The sequence below is a fragment of the Anas platyrhynchos genome, chromosome 28, assembly GCF_047663525.1.
Source record: "Anas platyrhynchos isolate ZD024472 breed Pekin duck chromosome 28, IASCAAS_PekinDuck_T2T, whole genome shotgun sequence".
Lineage (NCBI taxonomy): Eukaryota > Metazoa > Chordata > Aves > Anseriformes > Anatidae > Anas > Anas platyrhynchos.
The window spans coordinates 2311487-2334657 of NC_092614.1; the positions used below are offsets into that span (position 1 = coordinate 2311487).

The 23171-nt window shown below is 44.0% G+C and overlaps 1 protein-coding gene across 1 annotated transcript; it reads right to left on the reverse strand.

Annotated features, from left to right (window-relative positions):
• Positions 1-2255: 2255 nt before the first annotated feature.
• TOP2A (DNA topoisomerase II alpha) lies at positions 2256-22705 on the reverse strand. Its single transcript, XM_038168827.2, has 35 exons — positions 22559-22705; positions 21701-21847; positions 21511-21601; positions 21113-21176; positions 20447-20592; positions 19879-19976; positions 19338-19550; positions 18950-19123; positions 18658-18759; positions 18062-18199; positions 17756-17894; positions 17340-17497; positions 16829-16954; positions 16251-16361; positions 16053-16158; positions 15277-15386; positions 14419-14511; positions 13827-13941; positions 13400-13521; positions 12390-12538; positions 11696-11927; positions 11439-11573; positions 11104-11304; positions 10344-10539; positions 8928-9019; positions 8523-8666; positions 8347-8430; positions 8013-8210; positions 6952-7057; positions 6510-6653; positions 5919-6069; positions 5723-5784; positions 5290-5415; positions 3989-4209; positions 2256-3682 (listed from the first exon to the last, which is right to left on the reverse strand). The coding sequence occupies exons 1-35, from the start codon at positions 22589-22591 to the stop codon at positions 3536-3538; spliced, it is 4674 nt and encodes a 1557-aa protein (XP_038024755.2). The 5' UTR covers positions 22592-22705; the 3' UTR covers positions 2256-3535.
• Between the last annotated feature and the right edge of the window lie 466 nt (positions 22706-23171).

Consider the following 23171-nt stretch of genomic DNA (forward strand, 5'->3'; position numbering starts at 1 on the left):
GTCCGGTCCCTGGTCCAGCAGGGACAGGATGACAGCCCCGCAGCCACGCCTGGAGTCCTTTTAAAGAGACCGAGCGGCCGCAGGGGCACCCGGAGGGGAGGGAAGGGCTCAGTTTCCCCGGTGGGGGGGGGCCCCCAAGGACAAAGGGTGGACGGCGGCAGCCCGGGGTGCAGCACGGTGTGGGGGGGTGGAGGCTTCCCCCAAGCAGAAAACCCCCTGTGCTTTGGGAACCCCAAATGCCAAGGTGCTGATTTGCTCCAGTGAGCTCCCCCCCCAAAAAAAGCGCCCCTCACTCCCCGCTGCTGGCATCTCCTCCCCACCCAGGCCAGGGTGCAGCAGCTGGGCCAGTCGCTGCCGTGCCCAAGGGGCAGCCGCATCCTTCACCGTGCCTCAGTTTCCCCTTCCAGTGAGAGCAGCAGAGCCCAGGTTGATGCAATTCACCCTGGGGACCCCCTCACCCCTTGGTGGGGGGGGGGTCCTGTGGTGGGTCGGTGACCGCAGAGTCCTGCACACAGCGCTCAGCATCCCCACACCTCCTCTCCACCCCAAAAAAAGGACGTTTTGGGATGGAGACCCGATGGCGCACACAATGCGCACGCACAGCTCTCCGGACACATTTGGGGTGACACCGGGGTTAGCGGGGCAGCTACAGACACAGCCCCGTTTGCCGTGCGGCCGAGCCTCGCAGCGAGGAGCTGTAAATAGCACAGCCCCTCGGCGGGGACGCGCCGGAGACGCTCTCCAGAGCCCGGCAGTGGAAAATCTGACGGCGCTTTCCACACTTGACTGGGTTCCAGCAAAGCACCTCGGTGGCATCGATGGTGCCCCGCGCCCGGCGGCTGCTCGATGGCTGGTGGAGACGGGGAGGGCACCGGGTTTGGTGGCTGCTCCTGCACCAGCAGCACCCCCTTGGTGCATAAATCATTGGGGTGGGACATGGGGCAACGCGGGCGGCACGGCACGAGGTCCTTTGTCCCTCGGTGCCAGGCCAGGAGCCACCAGCAGTGAGCTGCGTGCTGGCAGCCCCACATCGCCCCTATTTCAGCCTCGTGCGCGATGCTCAGGGTGCTCTCATGGCCGAGCTCTGTGCTGGTGGATTTGGAGCCCTTGTCCCCACCTCGCAGGCCGCAAGCTGCTGCTCGCCGCAAGGCACCCAGCGCCTGCTTCCTCCCCACCCGCCGTGGCAGAACGCACGCGAGGTGCCCACAGACAGTCGCAGTGTGCCCGCAGCTGGCCTCAGCTGGAACAGAGCCCACTGGGGGTGCATGGCATGGAAGGGGGGCTGTAAATCCTGCTGTGCTTGTGTTCCCACCCAGAGAGCCTGTTCGGAGGGAGCACAGCCCTCGAGAGCAAAAACCAACTCCGGAGGGCTGAGCGTTTCCGAAACTTCAGCCTGGGCGCACCTGCAGCAGCGCCGGTGCCTTGCTGAAGCAGAACCTGCGGCACTCGGGCTCTGCCACTTGGGTACTGCCACGAATTTTTCGCTTGAAAAACCTCAGCTGCAGAGCCGAGGCAGTGGTCGGAGGCTTTGCAAAGCCGCAGCGTCCTGGTGAGGGACTGGCAGGAAGGAGCCTGGGCAGCACCCACCTGAGCCCGCCGCAGGCATCGCCCCCAGTGGGGTGCAGGGGTGAAGAGAGGAAGGTGTTTTGGGGGGGGAGACCCCCAGCCCCACTCCCGTAGGGGGCCTGGTTGAGAGGCTTCCATGCAGCAGCACCCTGTGAGCAGGAGCAGCAGCTCCCCACGGGCACCCCAGGGGAAAGCAGAAGCGGTGCCGGCTGCAATCCGGGTGCGCTGTCACCAGTCACCGCCTGCCCTGCCGCAGCGGTTGGCAGCAGCACGTCACCGTCACCATCCCGCTGGGGACAAGGCCACGCCGCGGCTCCTCAGCACCTCCCTCACCTCGTTTCTGGTCCAGAGACATGCACTGCACACAGCTCCTGGAGGGGGGTGACAGCACGACTCCAGATTTGCAGATGACACAAGGGTAGAAGAGCAGGGAAGGCTGCACCCCTTCCCCTCTGGCTGTTGAACCACTCAAGAAGGGTTAATGACAAGTGGTGCATCCTGCCCTCAGGGCACAATGACCCCACAAAATGCTTTTTCCAACCCAAATGATTCTGGGTACCAAAAGCTATGCCCAGAGCAGAGCTCACTCCAAGCCCTGTGCTCCACCAGCACACCATGCCCCAGGGACAGGGAGAGCTCAGTGCTGGGAGAACAGACAGGAATGGACAACTCCTTTTATTGAACAAAGCTCAAGTAAAAAAAATCTTTTATTACGTAAATAGTTAAAAGGACGGCTTAACGACAAACACTGAAAATATTTACAGGGTCACAAAACAAACACTCAGTGCCATAGAAATGGCTCCATGAGGAAGAAATCACGACGAGCTCTACACCCCTGAAATACAGCTGAGGGGACGACGTCTTCCTCAGCAGAAGCTGGGGGGAATCAAGTGGTGGATACCTTCCACGCCCAAGGGCAGGGAGGTGACAAAGGGGCTCCAGCAGGCAGGGGACTGCACTTGTAGGTGCTCAGGGGAAGCCCTCTGTGCCCAGGAAGGAGGTGGCAGGAGAAGCTTCCCGCTGTGGAGTGCCCGTTCTGCACCGCAGCCTGTTGTAGTGCCAAATACAGCAGCAGAGGAGCCCAGGGCAGGGGAACCTGCTGCTTTGCAATGTGTACGTTGGAATAACCAGCCTGCTTGCCTTCATCAAAGACTCCCGGATGACAAAGAGTTGTCTCTCCAGCTGCTGCTGAGCTCCCCTCCTCGCCAACAGCTGGCACCTCAAGAGACACCCGGCTAATGGCATAAGACATTGGCAGGCACCAGTGCCTCTTACCTAAGGATGACCTCTGGGCTGAACTAGCTGAACGCAGGGTTTTTGGCAGCAGGGCAGAAGATAAAACTGCCAACACTGAGCACAGTGTGGAGACAAGTCTGCACAAACCTCCGTTACCAAATCTGAAGTGAAAAAAAAGCAAAGGCTAAAACTCAACATGGCAGAAGTTGAGCAACAGGGGCTTGCACAGACATAAAAGACTAAGAAAAACACTAGCTTGGAGTTCTATATACCTGCACCTCACAGCTAAGTCTCTGTGTTAGTGAAGTTAAAAGTTTTCATGTTAGTTTTTAAGATATCTAAAGATGATATATAATTAGGATAGAGAATAATCTAGGCAAGCGTAATTGACAGGACTTGAAATATACAAACATCTGCCTTGATATTAAAATGACCACAAAGAGTCAAAAGATTTCACCCGGACCTTCCAGCTAGCTAATGGGTAAAAGGGAAGCACATCAGCACTGGCTGGGCACATCACTGTGAGAAAGGGTGGGTGTTCCTATTTAAACAAGTCTGAATTTAAAAAAAAAATAAAAAAATAGATCTGTCTTCACTTGTATTAAACATTTTTAGACAAGCTTAAATTAATTGAAAAAGACTTCCTAGCCTGAGATGTTCTTCGGTGAGAGCTTGTTAAGGGCTCTGCTGAAAGAAACTTCATAGATCAATAGTTTAAAAACTTCATAAAAATTCAAAACATGTCGTCATCAGATGACTCCAAGTATTGGACAGGCTTCTTGAGACGTCCTGGCCTGGCACGGGGTGCGGCTTCTGTGGGACTGTCTGCGCGAGCAGTTAGTTCAGCAGTAAAACTGTCACTGTCTTCCTGCTTGGGTTTCTGGAGGGAAAGCATAGTTGAGAAGTGAATCATGAACCTGAGCATAAACAGGTTAACATCCAATTAGCATAAAACACACCTCCGTGTCACAGGTAGGGCTGTTGTTCAGGCTGATGAGATCAAACCAACAATCTGGGACGAGTATTTCTGCCTGACTTCCTTCCCTTTCTTACCCATCTCCCCCCCATCCAGTAATGAAAAGGGGTGTTGCACTGGAGGTTTTACTTCCACCATAATTTTTCTGCCAGAATAACTGACACCAGACTCTTGTACCCCCTTGGCACTAACGTGTGGTAGAATACAAACCTTTGCTGCAACTGATTTGGAAGGCTTCACACCAAAATCTGAATCCGAATCTGAGGAACTCGGCTGCCTTTTGGTAAGTTTCCGCCCCTTGGTCGGACCAGGCTTCTTGGCATCCGCTGCTCTAGCATCCGAATCCAGAGGCTCCTCCTTCACTGCTGTCTTGCTAGATTTTGGCACAGCCTTTTTCTTGGCTAGGATATCCATGATGGACGGCTGGTTATCTGAAACAGAATTCTGCCTTTAAACTTTTGTTTTGCTGCTTCTCTTCTCGTGCACAAATCTTCCTTCCTAAGCAAATACGGCTCTGCACTGTGCTGCAAGGTCAGCATGCAGGTCATCTCATTTTGAAGCATCATTTTCTAGAAAGACAGCTATTTACCAAGATTATGAGAAACGAGGTTGTTTATCTCCTTCCTTAGCTCCTCTACATTTAGAGGATCACATTAAAATGTACCCAATGCAATATACAGACCATTTTGGACCTGCAAATTCTGAAGCCTCACGGCTGTGTAGCCAGTCTTATGCCTTCAACACTTTGGCACAGGGAAGGACTGTACCATATACACTAAACAGTTATTTGTTGAGTTCTTTTTTATCCTTGTTTTGACATTTTTAACAGCATCTTGAAGCGTGTCTCCAAGCTCAGATGAAATGAGCAAGCCACTGCTGAATGACAACAGGCTTTCTCTGAAATCGGAAGTGGAAAAAGCAGCTATTTTGCTGTGAAGTAAGGCATTGCTTTACTGCTGCGACCAAAACCAGCGAGTAACGGAATATGCAAAACAGCTTTCGAAGTCTGTCAAAGACTCTGGGTGTCTAAATTCACAAAACCTGACTCAAATGCCCTCGACTGAAGTCTGAACCAGCACTAAACAGACCAAGCTACCCCAAAGAAGCTTTTCTTCTTCCTGGAAAGCGAGCTGCCAGGTAGCTTTTTTCCCTAAAAGACATAGAGAATGTTGACGGCAGGGCAAATTCCACTCAGATTATTTCTGCTGAGTATTACGTAGCACTCAAGGAAGCATTTACTTTTCCTGTTCCCAAACTAGAGCTTACTCCTTTCAAGCATGTCCGAGATGAACTATAACACGTCATGTTTGGAAACAAGCTTCTAAAGAAGTGACAACAATTAGGCAGCCTTCACCACAAACCTCAGATCTTCTCTGAAATTAAAACTCAAGCTATTCAGTCCTCTAAACACTTTGAGATACCACTTAGAGTTATTCCTGTGAGAAACAAGAGCAATCTAAAAAATACCTTTACATGATTACGTAGCTCTGAAAGACTCAACTTCTCCTTACCCTTAGCAGCACTGGCCTTCTTAGTTGCAGCAGGTTTTTTAGGTACAGCCTTACTGGGAGGTATGGAGACAGAAGGACCTGCAGGAGCTTGACTCACATCCTCATCAGCAACAGCTTGGCCTTTGACTGAACATAGAAAGAAGAAAGCAAGCCTGAAACAGTTAAATTATCTGTTCTGTCCGGCTAAAGCATTAGAGCAGAATAACTGCGTGCAACTTTGTAACAACTATTAAAACTGGATTAATCACAAATTCAAGTCAGAACCAGACAAAAAGCCTTGTCCAGTAAAATGGGCTTGCACCCCAGCATCAAAGTTCTTTGCATAACGTGACTAACATCTGCCTTTGTCAGCATTAAGCACTGGTTGGAGCATCCAGGGTACTCTCATAAGGTTTTAGGAAAATCAACAAGGCTTAGGAGGGTTTGTACTCACCGGGGATATCACCTTTTACTGACTTTTGCTTGGGAGCTTTAGCTGTTTTTTCACTGGTTTCCCTAGAATACAAAACCCCAAGTATTTTTTAACTTATGATGCACTAAACAGGTGCATTGAAGAAAAAACTATTACTACGTAACATTAACACCACAAGTACAACTAATTGTCAGCAATTACATGGAGAAATACTCACTTCGGGGCAGCTCGGGGCTTGGGAGCAGGTTTCTCTTTTGAGTTCGTATCTGATTCACTGCTGCCTTCACTGTGCCCCTGAAATTCAGACTCCTCATCTGAGCTGATGAAATTTTCATCCGAGTCCGAAGAGATCATGGGCTTGATTTTGGCTGATGAAATAACACAGATGTATCATTTTACACAGTTGGTAATATTCAGCTTGGTTCCCTTTCCAATATTTTAGATGCAGTTATTAAAAATAGAGATGCAAATAAAAACAAGCGGATATTGAGACTGACAGTGAGAAGACTCCAAGCTGCAAGTGTGTTCTGAGCACACTTACCAACAGCACGTTTGATTTGCTAAGACAGTTGCATAATTAAAATCGATAACCTGATTTTCTCTACTTGTCCACTTCTGCTTTTCCTTGAAATAATGTCATTGTGAAAATCTACTCAAATAGTAGAAGTACTTTGTTGTTACATGGAGTAAAATAAGCCTTTAAAAATGACTTTTGGCTGAGATCTCAGACTCTGGGAGCTCTCTAAACAGTCTGTTCAATTTTCTCCTCCACAGACTGCTCCTCTTCTGTATTTGTGTCTTCACTCACCTGCTGCTTGGCGAACCACTCTCTCTCTTTGAGGAAGCACTTCGAAATCATCAGACTCTGAATCAGACCCTGAGTCAGACCAAGGGTTTCGTTTCTTCGTTTTCTTTACTGGCTTAAATGGCAGAGTGGCCTGTCTCTTGGTACCTGAAAAATATCGGGAGGCAGGATGAACCAGCAGACCTCCATATGTGCTTCAGGATCAGTAGCTCAAGCTCAACTTAGAAATATATCAATAAACTCAGAGGATTCTGGCTTAAATGTCAAAGAAAAACAATCATGTCACCAGCTTGACTGTTATCCAGAATCACTTTGTTTCTCACCCAGTTTTTCCAAACGTACCAGTCCTAGATGTCACTCACCACTTCAGGAAGAGGTCAGATAACCAAACTGACAAACTTTCCCCTCACTTTCCATTGATGGAATAACACAAAAAAGTATTTACCTTGAACAACATTACGCTTCTGCGCTATTCTTTGCTTAAGGCTTGAAGACTCCTTGTCCCCTGATGAGTTTCCTTCTTGATTTTCATCTAATTCATTCTTTTCACTCTGAAGATAAAAGCAGATATCAAATAGGTAGTGAGTTAACTCACACAATTTGAAGAAGCGTAGAGAGCAACGCAGAAAGGGGACAGCTTATTTTAGATGTACAAAAGTTAGCAGTACAAGAAATCTTGAGTTTGTGAAACAAACTGTGTGTAAAATAGATTACGGCCAAAATCAGACACAAACCCCGGATCAAGTGACTGAAAACACAAAATCCAACATTAACAAAAACAGGAACTTTGTCCCCACACCTGAGTGTGCTTTGGTACCGCCTTTGTGTGCTGACAGCCCACGAGGCTCTAGGGTGTATTGAGGATGCAGATTTTAAACAGGGTGGGTTAAATCAACAAGGCAAATTAATCGGAAAAAAAAGGTTGGATGGAACCATCTGTAGGAAAGGAGCAATGTGTCTGGCTTACAGGTCAAAACAGGTGTGGGGATATTTTCATTTTCTAGGCTGCAAATGGCCGAATGGCATAATTTCAAGTAGCCCTGTAAAAGAATTAAATCTTCATCTCCATGATAACGAGAACAATGGCATGAAGTGGCTGAAAGCATTATGAGAAATGCAAAGGCTGTTCTAGAGTAGAGAATTACTACCCGTATTTCCTGCCTGCTAAAGGATTTATAAAATCCCCAACACACCTAGAACAGCCTTACTTGTATCTGCTTCTTCATTTCTAAGCCACCTCTGCAGCCCATCTGACAGCAATATATGCTGTTACCAAGAGATCTCCTTTTAAGCCATCTCCTGATGTTAGTGAGTCTGTTCTCCTTTAGACTGAGAAACATCCGTTTACAGTGTGTCCCATATCCTAAAATTCTGTTCCTCTCCCAGAAGGTAGACAGTGACTGCTTCATTAGGACAAATTCAACCAAAAAGAACTTGTATTTCTTTAGGACTGCCTTCTGTATTGAAGAGGATGTAATAAAAGATTAAGCATTTGGAACTTTTTACCTTTACTTTCTTTTTAGCTCTCTTCTCTGCATCCGCCTTCATTTCTGCAGTTACCCGAGGAACAACCCTTATGCCATGAGCTGATGGCATTACTTCTGGCAGCTGTGCCTTCTTCACTTTTGTTTTCCCTCCTTTTACCTTTAAAGGTTTGCCAGCTATCCCTGCCATCTCATCCTGCATTTGCTTGGCTTCTACTGCCTGCAGAATTGAGCATAAAACAACACAACCATCAGAATACAGAACAAACAACATACTAAAGAAAGTAAAAACAAAACACAGCCTTTGCAGGATAACACTGAAGTTGCTGGTAAGACTACACTGAACATTAGCATACATCAAGTTCTTCAACGAAGGCAGCAAGGTCTTCTTTCCACAGGTCACAGGGACTCTTGCACTTCAGGTTTTCCAGCTCCTTTTCCTAAAGTGAACCACAGTTGAGAATGAGTCACATAGTTTAATCCACCATAAAAATATAATACCATGCTTTTATAAGAAAAGGAAGGAACGTACTTTGTTATCTCTCTGCTTACAGAGCTCATCTTTCTTCTCTTTAGTCAAATACCAGAGGGGCATGTTCAGTAGATAGTTGAAATCTGGTCCGGTAGCTGCAGCTGATTCTTTGTTGCTCTCATCCTCTTCTTCTTCTTCCTCCTCCTGAATGTGAAAAAAAGCATTGGCAACAAATATAGCTACGTACAACGGTAGGACTACTGATTAAATCTCATTGAATCGCAGGTGTTCTATGTGCTTATGGTGCACTAGACTCTTCTAGGACAATTCAGAAATGGATACAGGTGAAGTTATAGCTTCCAAAAGCCTCAGCTGCTACCACAACTCAACCTTCTTCCTATGAATTCTGAATCTTCTGGACCGTCCCCCATCTCTGATCACTTTAGAGGATGAAAGATGTATTACCTTGTTTTGCAATTCCTTCCAAGCCTTCACCGGATCAGATTCATAGCCTCTTTGGATAAGAACTTGAATCAACTCTTTCTTGGGTTTGTTTTCTATAAACAGACATTTCAGAATTGTCAGTTAGTAACCACTACAAATCACTGGTAGGAAAGCCAGAGAAGCTTTGAAAGTTTTGGATCCTATGGTTGTAACAGCTCAGCTTCTTATAGGGATCTAAAATAGCCTTTCCTCATCAAGAGGTGGGACATGGTAGAGCTTAAAATAACATCAAAAAAGTTCCTACTTAGCAGGTGATTTGTTAGCTCGGCATTGCTCCTGTACTCGTCAGGAACACCTGCCAGAGCACTTTAAATATTTTCTCCTTCATTTCCATACATGCATTTCCCTAGCCCTTAGTTTTTGAATTTCAAAAAAAACAAAGTGTGATGGTATCAGAATGCTTTTATGATAATAGGCAGGCAGGTGGAGGAAAAAAACCTGATATGACTCCAAGGCTTCGGTAGAGCTTGCACCTCATTAGACATCACCTGGGAAATTTATTCTATAAATGTTCCAACCAATGGAAATGCTTCAGCTGGAATTTTTTGCTCTTTAATGTATCACAAGCAATCAACCATGAGACACAAACACAAATGAAACCAGCTCTGTCAGCCTTGGAACTGCTTATTACAAAAAGCCAAGAAAATGCATTTCAAGGGAATTATTTTTCCTCCTCAGTCAAGTCAAACAGACACAGACTGTTGGGATCATTGGGCTGCCTTCAGACACAAACCACAAAGCATCTTATGACACTTTGTCTAGCTGCGTCCTCCATAAATGCAAGTGAAATACAGACTGCCTTTTAGACTGAGGTGGAAAAGTTGATTGAAAAGTTTGAATGCTGGAAACAAAGATCTGTTTCTTTTCTAGCTCATGATTCTCAGATGCTGCTAGCTTGAGTGTCTTCTAACTTTGAAACCCCAATCGACCGAACATGATTCAGAATATTTTGCAGAGGTTCAAAGATAACACAGAAAAGATATGGGCTCTCAAGTATGCATTTGAACAAAACACCCAGACAGACAGACAACCCTTTCTAACCCTACTAGTACTTAACTCTTGTTCCTACCGAGCCAGAAACAGATAGGAGTATTTGCTAAAGTATTAAAAAAAATATTTCGCCTTTCAAAATAGCGTCAAACACACAGTAGGAAAGCTGTATGAGCACCCTACTTTAATTAACATGTACATAAATGCCCTATAGATGCAGGACCTCTGCCAAGCATTTTCCTCTTACATGTTACTGGAACAGCAAGATAAGCTGTGGTGTGTTTTGTGAAGAGCCAGGCTGGGGCTGAGAGGGTGCTGACAGAACTCAAGGGAGCACCTAGCTCTTCTACCAGCTTCTTAAACCAAAGAACCAAGAGCAATGCATACCAATCACTATTTTTCCATCTATTTTCTCCAGGATGAAACGAGCCTGGTTGCTCAGTTTTGCAGACTCGGCACTTAGCATTCCAATAAGCCATTCTTTTCTCAAACCATAGTATCGGAGCCTCAGTTCAAAGAACTCTTTAAGAATATCCTGGGGAGACTCGTACTTCTTGAGAAAGCCAACGTGGTCAAAAAGAACCTAGATGAAAGAACAAAAGGTGTTATGATCATGAAACTGATTTTCAAAGCGACTGAAAATCATCTATAACACAGATGTGATAGCTCAATGGACTTATTAAGCAATTATAAAGCCTTAGTGTCATTTCAGAAATTACTTCAGCTTTTGAACACAGCAGAGACAATTTTAGAATTTTGAATTTCTTAAAAGAAACACATAGTGGGCAAAAGTTACTTGAATCTTAAAGCTATCTGTTGGATAAACACCTTCCACCAAGCTGCAAACACTGTCAAAGTCCAGACGTTCAGTGGCAGTGCCCTTGTCACAACAGAGGTCTCTGTGGACCTAGTGATTTCAGATCACTTTGACTTTTTCAGACAAAACCACGCCATCTTAGGTCAAGAGACAGGCTTGGTAGCGGGCCCTTTAAAGGTATATTTAGAAAGCTGATTTAAAACCAGTAGTAGCAGAAAAATCAAAGCGAATAGGTTACTGAAAGCATGTTCTCATTAGAAGCAGTAAAGGCAGCTGTACATGCTGTCTTTGACCTGAAACGAGAACTCTCTTCAGCAGTCTATTACATACCATGGAGTTGCACGTTAAATTTGTTTGGAGTTTGAAGACTTTATGCAAACCCACTGCTTCGGCTTCAGCTAGTTTTTCTTCACTCATCTTCACTACAAACTTCACCGTTGTGTCTGTGTGATATTCTTTGTAGTCTGTGATTAGAGGGGGCGTCTTCTCAGTCCCATTCAGCATTGGCTCCAGAACTTGTTCTTTATAAGTCTGAGAAAAGAGTCCAAGTCAGACCACCCATGTTTTCCTTGGAGATTAAGAGCTCCAAAAAAAACCTACAAATCACCATTTTTTGCTTTACAGGTCAAAATATACATTCCTAAGGCAAATTCAGCATTTATTACCTGCGTCCACGTTCTGACAGGCAGCTCAGTGATCTCAATGGTTGTAGAATCAAGGATAGACACTTCACCACTTATCACATACTGATTAGGTCCCAGCTCATCTATTGTGCCTTTGAAGTTCTTGTAACTAGGAAGCTAAGCAGAAAAGAACATTGGATTCAGCTTTGTGTCCTTGCAAGTCCTTAAAAACAAAAGCATCAAATGCTTCAACGTGTGCTGAATAAATTAATGAGCAAGACATGGTTGAAATACGTTACCATTGGCAAAGGCTCTTCTCCATCCATCAGACGACGGATATTATTCACAGTTTCCCTGATATCAAAGTTGGGGATCTTGCAGGACCAGCCAGTACCAATCCCTTCTGCCCCATTTATCAGCACCATTGGAATAATAGGGATGTACCACTCTGGCTCCACACGTTGATTGTCATCATATAAGAACTTTAGGACATTGTCATCCATTGGTGGGAACAGCAACCGTGCTAGCGGGCTAGAATGGAAAAGAGAATTCAGCCCAAATTCTTGTTACACAAGAACCACCCTCAAAAATTAGAGGAAACAAATAATTAAGGGTTATTCATATCAACCAACTTATCCATGCAGCCTCAGCATCTATGTTAGGAAACTAGGTTTCTAGGTTTTATCTGTGCATTCACTCAATGAATCTTAAGCAATCTCAGCAGTGTCTGCTGGTTCCACTGAATATATTGGGCCCCCAAAGTTTGTACTTTATGTAAGTCAGATGTTGCACTGTACTATAAAATACTATAGCTTACCTCTCCCAATCTAGAATCCAAGTCACAAATTTGTTGTGACTCTTTCATATTCAAGTGGTCCAAGTTTAGAGATTTAAAGGCAAAACATTAATTCATATTTCGTTTTAAGCAATGTTAAATGGAGTCCTGTAACATGCTAAAGATGTTTAAGACAGTAAGAAAATTTTAATGCTGACCTGAGCATTGTGAAGATGTATCGAGGGCTTGCAGAGTCTTTCCCACCGTGCAGCCTTGTGCCAAACTGACCAATGGGCTGCAGCAAGTTGAGGTTGTTACTGCCCACAAAGTTCTGAGCTAAGTTAATAATGGTCATCATCAGTGATGCCTGCAATAAAGGGTCACAGTTAAAAATTGCAGAATTCTTCCCTGAGAGGACAAAACTAAAGGGAAGATTTACTCCAAGAACAGAATTGATATAGGAGATAAATTTGACTACTGAATAATAAATGGAATTCTCACTGAAAACACACTTGGCTATTACTATGTAAAATAGCAGCAACTGACAGAAAGAGCAAAGCTCCTGAACAGCTTTTAGTCAATACAGTAACCTCTACTCATATGTTCCCATGTCTTTTTCAAGAACTCCTGCGTTTCTTCCTGGCCAAGACAAGCGTACCTGCTGCAGCGGACAGTTTCTACTCCTTGTAAAAAGTATTAGGTAACCTTGGAAAAGCCAGCCTTAAAGAGGCTACAGTAATGTGTTTGTCATTTAATTCTACCAACCATTGACTCCCAAGACCATCTAAGTCTGGATAAATACATTCCAATGACCTGCAGCATACTGCTACCTGCCTGGACTTGGAACCTCTGATGAAAGATTCTATGAGATTCCTAAAGGAAGCTTGTTTTAGTCTTTAACTTCTCCTTACCATGGTAAAGGCTTTATTTAACATCTTCCTAAACCTACTGCAAGTAAAGCAGGTTTTTCTTGTTCCGCTTTCTTGAATGAAACATACTCCCATAAGGTATAGGTAAGATTGGTCAGTCTGCCTATCTCATTAAATTAATAATTGAAGAATTAAAAGCAGACCAACTGATATATGATATACGGACACTTTACTCTGGTGTTTATACTCAAAGATCTAATTCCGCAGTAGAGGCATGTTAACTGTCAAGTGGAACAAGGGCTCTTTTTTGCCTTATTTTTTTTTTTAAAGTATTTTGCACAATGAGTACACTTTCTTACTTCACCATGATGGTATGAGGACATCTCAGCTACAGAACCAGCCAGCTGAGCAACCTTCACCTCCCGCTTATCGTTTCTTTTGAAACACGTGAACAGAACTTTCCTTTGACCTGGCTTCAAACCTGTACAGAAAAAGACCTTGTGTTTAGAACAGACATTTCGCTTCGCTTCCACTCTGTAGAAACTAATAATTACTTATAGACCTAAACATTCTGCACAAGAGTTAATTTTTTGAGATAACATACTACAGAACGGACAAGATATTTAATCCAAAAGATTAAAAAACTTGGGCAGTGGGAACTTGAGTTTAGAACACCAACCCAGAAAACTCAGCGAGTTACCCTGATTCTGATGATATGACAAAAAACGCCATTCGTTAAACTGGGGGAAATATACTATACAGAACCACTACCTTGAAATTACTTACCATCAACCAGTGATGGGATTGATCTTTCATTATCCGAGTTTGAGAACAGGACTAACTCCTTGTTGATGAAGTCGTTGTATGTCAAGTAATTAGTATCTTTCCCATACAGGTATTCCTAAGGAAAACAGATGCAAGACTGCCTTAATTTTAACAAGGTCTAACATGTTTCTTAGCTCATACTTGGCTAGTTTCATTAAAATGGAAGCTCCTTGTACAACTAGCTAAACACAGCTCAAGTGATGACATTCTCAGCATGAAAAAATAAAACATTGCTTTCCATTAAGCAGGCCTGTTTTACTGAGAAAGTCTTCGTACAGTCCTGCTCAAGTCATTATTTCCTCATAGATAAAGTAATTTGAAAAATTAAAAAAAAAAAAAAAGAAAAAAGTTGTTGGACCACTGACCCAGGCTATACTAATGAGATGCAAAAAAATAAGCTGATCTGCAAGATCCTGAAGCAGTATAACTAACTGTCCCATAACCCAGTGACTGACTCAAAGCTGTGTACAGCTCTAGCATGCTGTAATGAAACCGAGAACAGCCCCAGGGAGAGAAAGGAAATCAAATTCCTTTGTATGCGTAAACCTTTTACCTCTGGCAGGCCATGGAGCTTCCGTTGTCTTCTATCCTCCATGAAATTAGTCAGCCACTCCTTTCGCTCTTCTACTTTCTTCTTACTAAAGGCCTACATGTAGCAAAACAAAAAAAAAAAAGTTCAGTTTTAGGACATTCTCTGGTGTACCCTATTGGAACACTAAGGAAAAGGAAAGTATACAGTGAGAGCTTAACCAGGAGAAAGAACATGGTAAACAGGCTGACTTTGTAGCCTATAAATGCAATACCAGATTCTTGAAGTTAACTGTATTAAGAACATCATTTCCACTGGTCTAAGACACAGTAGCTAAGCTTAGCTTTATGAAGTTTTAACAAAATAATAGAAAACTAAAAGTAGTTTTCCCTATTAATGTTTTTGAGGGGAAAAAAAGCTTAGTTTTTGGCATCGTCTAATAGCTCAGAATGCTTAAGAATCAACATCTACTGAAGGTGAAGGAGCTCACAAAAGCAAGGACTGTTTTAATCCACCAGTGAACCATTTTACAAGAAAAAATTCTAAGGAAAAAAGGGAAGGTCTAGCTTGGAGAAAACTGCAGCAGAACATGCAGAAAGATGTTAAAGGAATACTCATTATTGTGTCTGAAAATGTCAATTGGTTTGTAGTGATTAGTTTGTTCTGAGCTATATTTAAAAACCATCATTGAAAGAGTGCTCTTGGCCTGAGGTCTGTGGACAGGCTTGCTTCTACAGGTTAGACTAAAGCTGTAGCCTTGGTAACAAAGAGATCATCCCCAGCCCAAAGGCCTCTAAGAGCATTTTAAGAGAAAACACACAGCACTTTAAGCAGAAGAATACCAAAGGTAGTAAGTCAACAATTAAATCAAGTGTAAGTTACCAGGGTGATCGCAGCATCATCTTCAGGACCAGAATATTTGAAGCCAATTCGATGTTTAGCCATATCGGCAAAGTATTCCTTAGCTTCCTTTGACGTGCTGGTACCCAAACCTGCAGAGCCAATACTAGTTAATCCTACTAATTTCTTGCTTATATTAAGTTGCAGTTCAAAGAAAGGCATTGCTACATCTAATTCTTGTGATGAGCCATATAAATACAGCATGAAGATAGTCGTACGTAAAATTGAAATTACTTTAAACGGGACGTAAGGTAACACAAAGCGTAAGAATTAAAGACAATCGAGCAGTTTTATGTTGCACTTTTAGAGACTGTCTGGATCTTCTGATGTCTGAAACTAATAACTACAAATTGGAAATGATTTCTCATTACCCAGCCATTGTTCTGCAGTTGGCAACTTGCTTATCAGTATAGAGTAGTTCTGGAGTAAGCACTTAGCTTACAGCGTTATCAGTACACAAGGACTGTACTGGGGAAAACAAAAAACATCAAAGCTAAGCATGCTCACCTAAAAGGATACAGGGAACATATATCTACAATAGTGTAGTTGTACTATGATTTTGAGATTTCATCCATCTAGAGGTTACGACTTGCTTACTTTTAGATCCTAGACCACATCCATTTGTAAATCAGAATAGTTTAGGGGGGGGAAGAGGCCTTTGGAGATTACCTAGTCCAAACCCTTCCTGCAAAAGCAGGGCTAACTAAATTGAATCATGTCAGTTCATTTGACTTCACCAAATTATGTTTTCTACAAACCTTTGTAGTACTTGATTTTCCAGGAATTGTAGTTCTGTGTACTGTTTTTCCATTCCTCAAACTCCGGAATGCTGTAGAATGCAATTTCTTCTTTGTTTTTAGAGGCCTATAATGAATTTATATAGGTTAACTGTGGAATGTGAGGCAGATGTAGACCAATGAATTCCTACTCACCTTACCATCTAAGTCAACCCTTACCTTTATGATGGGAGTAATAAATTCCTCCAAGAAGTTGTGCCTTAGAAGAGAAGGCCAGTTGTGATGGATGAAGTTAATCAGCAAACCTTTGATATGAGATCCATCTTGATCCTGTTTTGTTTTTTAAAAAAAGTCACTTTAATCAAGGACACAATAGAAATGTCAGTTGTTACACTAATAAAAGATGATCTTAAAGTTAGTTAACCCTATTAACTTTCACTTCCAAAGATGTGACCATGCACTGTTTAACTATTCGAAGTTAGGATAAAGTTAAAAAAAAAAAAAAAAGCACAATTGTTGTGAAAAAGTGTATCAAGGACTCGTCAAGGACCTTGTATCAGCAGACTGGAAAGACAATATTTAGCAATTTAGTGATGCTACTCTCCCTCTACTTTATCTGTTCTGTTTTGTATCTTATAACACATTATGACCCACTGAAACACAGAACAATAGAGGGATGAATGTGGAGAATTAGGTACAACAGTGGCAGTGAGAGAAAGATAGCATTTTCTTCTTTCCTCTGTATTCTAGTGCTTTTTCTCCCCGCCCCCCAAATTTTGAATTTTAGTGAACCTAACCTGATCTGTCATAATCATAATCTTTCCATAGCGAAGAGTCTTTAAAGATTCTCGATCTTCATAGTTCTTTTTATACTGTAAACCCACAATCTTGATGATGTTGTTGATTTCAGCATTTTCCATAATCTAGAAGAGATCACACAGAATAAAACTTTTTCTTTCAGACAAACTATAGCTCAAAAAAGTAAGATTATCCAGCACCTATACTTCTGACTGTGCTCTGCCTTTCCAGCTTTTTTCCTATTTAGAAAATTTTAGTATTTCCAAACTGAAATCTTAATGCTTAAATTTTTCTAGATCATTCTAAACATTTCCTAGACCACAAAACCAATATTCAATATTCCTGCTTAATCAGCAAGGCAGGCTCAAGGTGAGACTAGACTCATACTTTTAATAGACTACCTGCTACAAATGAGTGTTCCAGGTGTTCAGCTGTAGTGACTCAGTTAAAACACACTGCATTACATGAAGCATAGCACATCTTCCAGCACATAAAGATTTTCCCACTAACCTGCTTATGAGAAGCTTCTCTGACGTTGAGTATTTTCCCACGAAGGGGAAATACTCCATATTTGTCTCTACCAACCACTCCTAGACCAGAGACAGCCAGCGTTTTGGCTGAGTCTCCTTCAGTCAGAATGAGTGTACAATCTATAGAATTCTTGCTGCCTGGAAAAAAAAAAATCAAGTCAATTTTCCAATTAAGAAATGAAATCAAGGCTTGTACACCCACAAATTGCATGAGAATATACATCTTCTAAAACATACAGGTTTTGTTGCACTGCATGTAGGACTGACCACAAAATGAGGGTAAACTATAATTAGAGATTTTCTCATTGTCTTTACGAGACAGTTGTTTCATTTGTCTAACTAACAAATGTTAACTGTTTCTGAGTGAACTGGCTACAAAGGATGTAAAACACTTACCAGCATCATTGGCATCATCCAGCTTAGGAACGCCCTTAATCTTCGTGTGTTTCACAGCTGAACATTTCTTATTCAGCTGGGTCTGAGCTTTAAATTTTACCCAGTTTAGGATACTTTCAACAATGCCACAGCCAACTGCCTGCAATACCAAAAAAAAAAAAAAATCAACTGTGGGAAAAGCTTTAACCATGTCAGAATTTAAGTTACGTACTTTAATTCATGCCATAACTTTATAACTATTTGCCACATTAAACAGAAGATGCAGTTTTACGGGCACCTGGATTATCTGTGTATACCAATACTTACACCCTTGATAAATTTCTCACTCAGTTTACATGTTGAGCCAAAGCTCTTTGCCTGCAGAGTCATGTTCTCCTTAGTCTGAGAGTCAAAGGTTGGGTTTTCAATCAAGGCATTCACAAATATCCACATGTGGTTCTTCACCTGTAGTTAAATAAGACAAGCAGTACAGATGACACAGGTTCATCTCCCTGTAACAGCAGCATTGTCTGACATTCGCCTGTCAGAATCATGCAGTGAGGAGAACAAATTCAATTATCGCTGTGGTTTTGAATTTTCCTAGATGTCTTTTGACACAATTTAGGACAGATAATGGACATTCACAAGCAAAGCGATATGATTTGGGATGTCATCTAACAGATACCAAGTTTTAGTGCATTCACACTGACTTAACAGGATTCTGATTACAAAATACTTCAGCTCAACAGAGAATATCATTAGTTGGCTTGAAGTGGACTATATAAGGCTTCTGTAATCTGTAGTTAGCTATATATCATCTTTACAATGGAAATGTATATTAGCAATGTAGTAACACATTAATCTAACCACAATTTGCAACAACATTAGTTTTGCTTTCCACTGGGAAAATTCCAACACTGTACCTGAAATGGCTTCACTCCAACTCCGTTTTTGTTCTTCTTTTTCACAACTTCAATGAGTTTATTCACAATCTGGTCAGCTACATAATCAACGTGCCTGCCACCCTAAGGGAAAATGGGACCTTGTAGTGATTCCACTGAAAACAATACGTGCATGTCTATTTAAAACGTTAAGCATGGTCTTTGCACATTAAGCAATTAAGTGTTTTTCACTAACAAATGTACATTTGAAAACAGCTAAGAATACCAGTGATGAAGAATATGACATTAACGTGACTAAATAAGCAAGAGTTACCTTTGTGGTGGCAATACTGTTGACAAAGCTGACTTGCTGGAAGCCTTTTTCACTTAAAGTCAAACACACTTCCCACCGAGAATTTACTTCCTCATGGATAACCTTAAGTGCATTACCCGTTTCATCTACTTTGTCCTTCAGATAGAGGTCCACATAACTGCGGAATCCTTTGACCTGCATACAGATGAAAGCAGAGAACTCATTTGTAATAGCTCCTATAAGTACTTACTGCTACTATTTCACGTCCTCCTGAAAAGCAGGCAGAAAAATCACTCATGCAAGTTTTCACTTCACTGTGTGTAATGGTGTAAATTGCTTCAGCAAAATCTCACTCTTTCAAAGGCATGAGAAATACAGACATTACTGTTTCACTTAGATGCTCACTTACAGGCAGCCTCTTTCCATTTAGGAAAACTTTGACGTCTTTCGTGGATCCAGCAATATCATATGCTCTTCGGGACATTAGTGCTACAATGTCTTTATCGAGAATCGTCATTTTGAATTTTGACAGATCAGGTTGGAAAGTGACACACGTGTAATCTTCTCCATCAAAATACTTCAGTTTCATTTCACCAGCCTTTCCCATGTTGTCTGTCCAGGTCTGAGGAAAAGCAGGTTTTATGAGTTGAAGGTCTAACAAACACAAGTAGCTAGCTTAATTTTTACAAGCAGCAAACTGAATGAAGAATTTTAAATTCTTTCAAATAATAATGATAAAACCAATGCTGGTTAAAGATTAGATTCTGATCATGCGCAATCTTTTCATTATCTGTTTGAAGTATAATTGCTGGTGGAGTAGCTATGGGCCAAATTTATTCTTCTTGTGGTGCACTGAATGTAAACACCATCTAGATTTTTGGAATAAAAGCTCAAGAGACTTATCTGGAAAAACTCAGGTATAACCGTACTGAACTGAGAAGCGTCCATACCTGCTTGAATAACTTTTTGTATTCGCGACATGCAGTTTCCACAGTAAATTTTGTGCTAAATATGTTGCACAGTTTGGCTCCATAACCATTTCGCCCACCTGGAATTAGGAAGAAAACAGGCTCGTGTTGTTCCCTTTGTTCAAAACCATCTGGAAGAACTCCAGACTAACAAGAGCTGAGTTACTTCAGCACAAGCAGACTTCCCATGAACATCATCATCATGCTACAAACCCAGTATGTGACTATAAACCTGTATTTAATTGGGATTAAAGGGAATTTTCAAAGGGAATTTTTCTTGTTGTCCATGTTTGTGCCCTTATTACTGTAAAATATAGGAAAGAGACTTCTCTCTGATGGTCTCGTCTATTTTGCATCAGGACCTGCCCCCTTTTTCATTTTATTTTCTTAGGGAAAACAGCAAGGGACCAGTTAGTTGTACCTTTACTGAAAACGAGAAGTCTTGAAACCCGGTAGCACCCCTGCTCACTCACACTGGTACTTCAGTTCACAAACTGGAATCGATCAGGCTGCTCAAAAATATTAGCATATACCGTGGACTCCTCCCTACCTGTGACTTTCTTTTCATCATCATCGTAGTTACTGGATGTTAGTAGCTGTCCGAAGATGAGAGCAGGCACATAGACCTTTTCCACTTTGTGTTCAACAACTGGAATGCCTTTGCCATTGTTCCATACACTGATTGTGTTATTCTCTCTGGAGGGATGGAAAAGTGTGTTTTTAAGGCTGCAGATGGCTGAGCTATGAAATAAATATCACACAAAGTCTCTAGGGAAAGGCCACCATTTCAACAAGAACAAATTTCTATTCAGCAAGTGCAGAAGCAGCCAGCAGAGGGAGGACAAGTCAACAACAAAAAAAAAATCCTCCAGTCTCAGGTCCACAGATACCATCTATGAAATGGATCACCACACAATTTTTGTGTGGTGATTCTCAATGACAGAGCAAGAACATCAAGAAAGGGAAAGTGATGACAACAGAGAAAACAACACAACAAAAAGCAGTCACTTCACAAGTCAGCACTCTGTAACAGACCAAGAAAACAAAGAAAAAGGCTTTTACAACAGGTAAATTACATTTGATGATCTAACTTGAACGGGTCCTTAACATAGAGCTCTCTAATACAAACATCAACTCATCAGAAAAGTATCTAAATGAGAAAAATAAAACACAGCTGAGTTGGGAAGGCACTGAAAAAAAACAAAGCAGAACTTACGGATCAATGGTAACTTTAATGCACGACATGTTTTTATCCCTCTGCTTGTTGTCCGCAGCATTGACTAGAAGAGAAAGACAAATTTTATTATATTCAACTAGCAATCAAGACAAAATATGAAGTATTTTCAGTAGAATGAATAAAAAAAATGGAATGCAACTATTTTATAAGTTAAAAGAAGAGTACTACAAGTGCTACAGAAAGGAGAATTTGGGACTGAATGAAATGGGTTTAGAATAATGAATGCCATCATCCCACAAACAGCTTGTGTTAGTCGGTCAACAGTGCAACTAGATAAGAGCACACTTGACGAGTTCTCGAGTTTAACTCTGTTTCCTCCTGGAGGTTCAGAAACACCCTGATAATCAAGCAGCAATACAAGAACAGCGTCATCTTACCCAGAATCTCATCAAAGATTTTGTACAAGCCAGGCACAAAGGTCACATCTCTGCAGTTCAGGCCCACGTCCTCATCAAAAACCCACATTTGCTGGAAAAAAAAAAAAGACAAGAAACGTTTAGCCCCCCCTGGTTCAGCTCCATGCTGTGGGTTTGGAGGGCACAGAGGGTGGCTCTGGCCCCACCGTACCTGGGTCACGGTCTCCACGGAGCCGATGTAGGTGTCGGGCCGGAGCAGGATGTGCTCCAGCTGCGTTTTCTTCTGGTAGATGCGCTCCACCGAGAGCCGCTTCTTGGCGCCATCGCCCTTGGGCAGCCGGGGGTTCTCATCTGTGGGCTGAGGGAGGGGAGAGAGGGGGTGAGGGGGGAGCAGGAGGGGAAGTTTGGGGGGCCTTGTGGTGGGGGGAACTGACAGAAAGGGGGGCTCTGAGCCAGAGGGGGAATTTAGGGGGGGGCTCTGAGTCACGGGGAGCCCTGATGGGAGGGGATTTGGGGGTGTGGGGGGGCTCCAAGCCTAGGGGGGAGTTTGGGGGGCCCCGATGGGAGGGGAGTTTGGGGGGGGGGGGCTCCAAGCCTGGGGGGAGTTTGGGGGGCCCTGATGGGAGGGGAGTTTGGGGGGGGGGTCTCTAACAGGAGGGGAGTTTGGGGAGGCTGAGTAGGGGACACCTGACAGGAGGAGTTTTTTTTTTTTTGGGGGGGGGGCCTGATGTGAGGAGAATGTGTGTGTGGGGGGGGGATTTGGGGAGGGGGTGGGGCTGACAGGAGCTTGGGCGGGGGGGAATTTGGGGGTCTCTGAATGGCGGGGGGGGAGGGGATGGGGAGGAGATTTTGGGGAGAGGGCCCTGAGGGACATGGGAGCTTGGGGGGGGGGGGCTGCGAGCTGGGGGGGGCCCTAACAGGAGGGGGGAGGCCCAGAGGAACCGGGGGGGGCGGGGACACCCTGAGGGGACCCGGGGACACCCTGAGGGACCCGGGGACACCCTGAGGGACCCGGGGGATGAGGGAGGCCGGGGGGGCTCTGAGGGGGGTCGGGGGGGCGCCCACGCACCCGGAGAGGCGCCGGGGACTCCGCGAGCTCCATGGCGGCTGCAGCTCTGAGGGGCACCAACGGCCCCGCGCGGTTCGAATCCGCGCCCAGCCCGCCACAACTCTCCGCCAATCACCGCGCGCCGTCCCCCGCTCTCCGCCAATAGGAGCGGGAGGGCGGGGACGCAAGGAGTGCCCGCCTCCCGCCTCGCCGCCAGTCACAAGGCGTGCCGCGCTTTCAAATGTAGCCAATCGGAGGGGAGGGAGGGTTTGATGGGCAGGGGGGTTGGCCAGTGGGAGGGGGAGGAGGGAGGGTGATGAGCGGCTGGGTCTGTGCGCGGATGGCTTCTGCGCATGCTCAGTCCTCGTTGTTGGGGGGGGTGATGGGGGTGCAGTGGGCGGGGGCTGGGGGGACTGGGAACCAGTGGGAAGGGACTGGGGGAACTGGGAGACAGTGGGTGGGGACTGGGGGGGCTGGGAATGGGGTCTGGGGGTAACTGGGAGCCAGGGAGCGGGGACTGGGGGTAACTGGGGGGGACTGGGAATGGGGGCTGGGGGTAACTGGGAAGCAGTGGGCAGGGACTGGGAGCCAGTGGGCAGGGACTGGGGTTAACTGGGAACCAGTGAGAGGGGTC

Excerpts from the sequence above, each read along its gene's own strand:
- TOP2A (XM_038168827.2), bottom strand. The coding sequence starts at position 22,591 with ATGGAGCTCGCGGAGTCCCCGGCGCCTCTCCGG. Across the intron at positions 17,498-17,755 it reads GGATGATGCCAATGATGCTG|GCAGCAAGAATTCTATAGAT; the intron begins GTAAGTGTTTTA and ends TTTTTTTTCCAG. Across the intron at positions 6,654-6,951 it reads GAAGCGTAATGTTGTTCAAG|GTACCAAGAGACAGGCCACT; the intron begins GTAAATACTTTT and ends GATATTTTTCAG.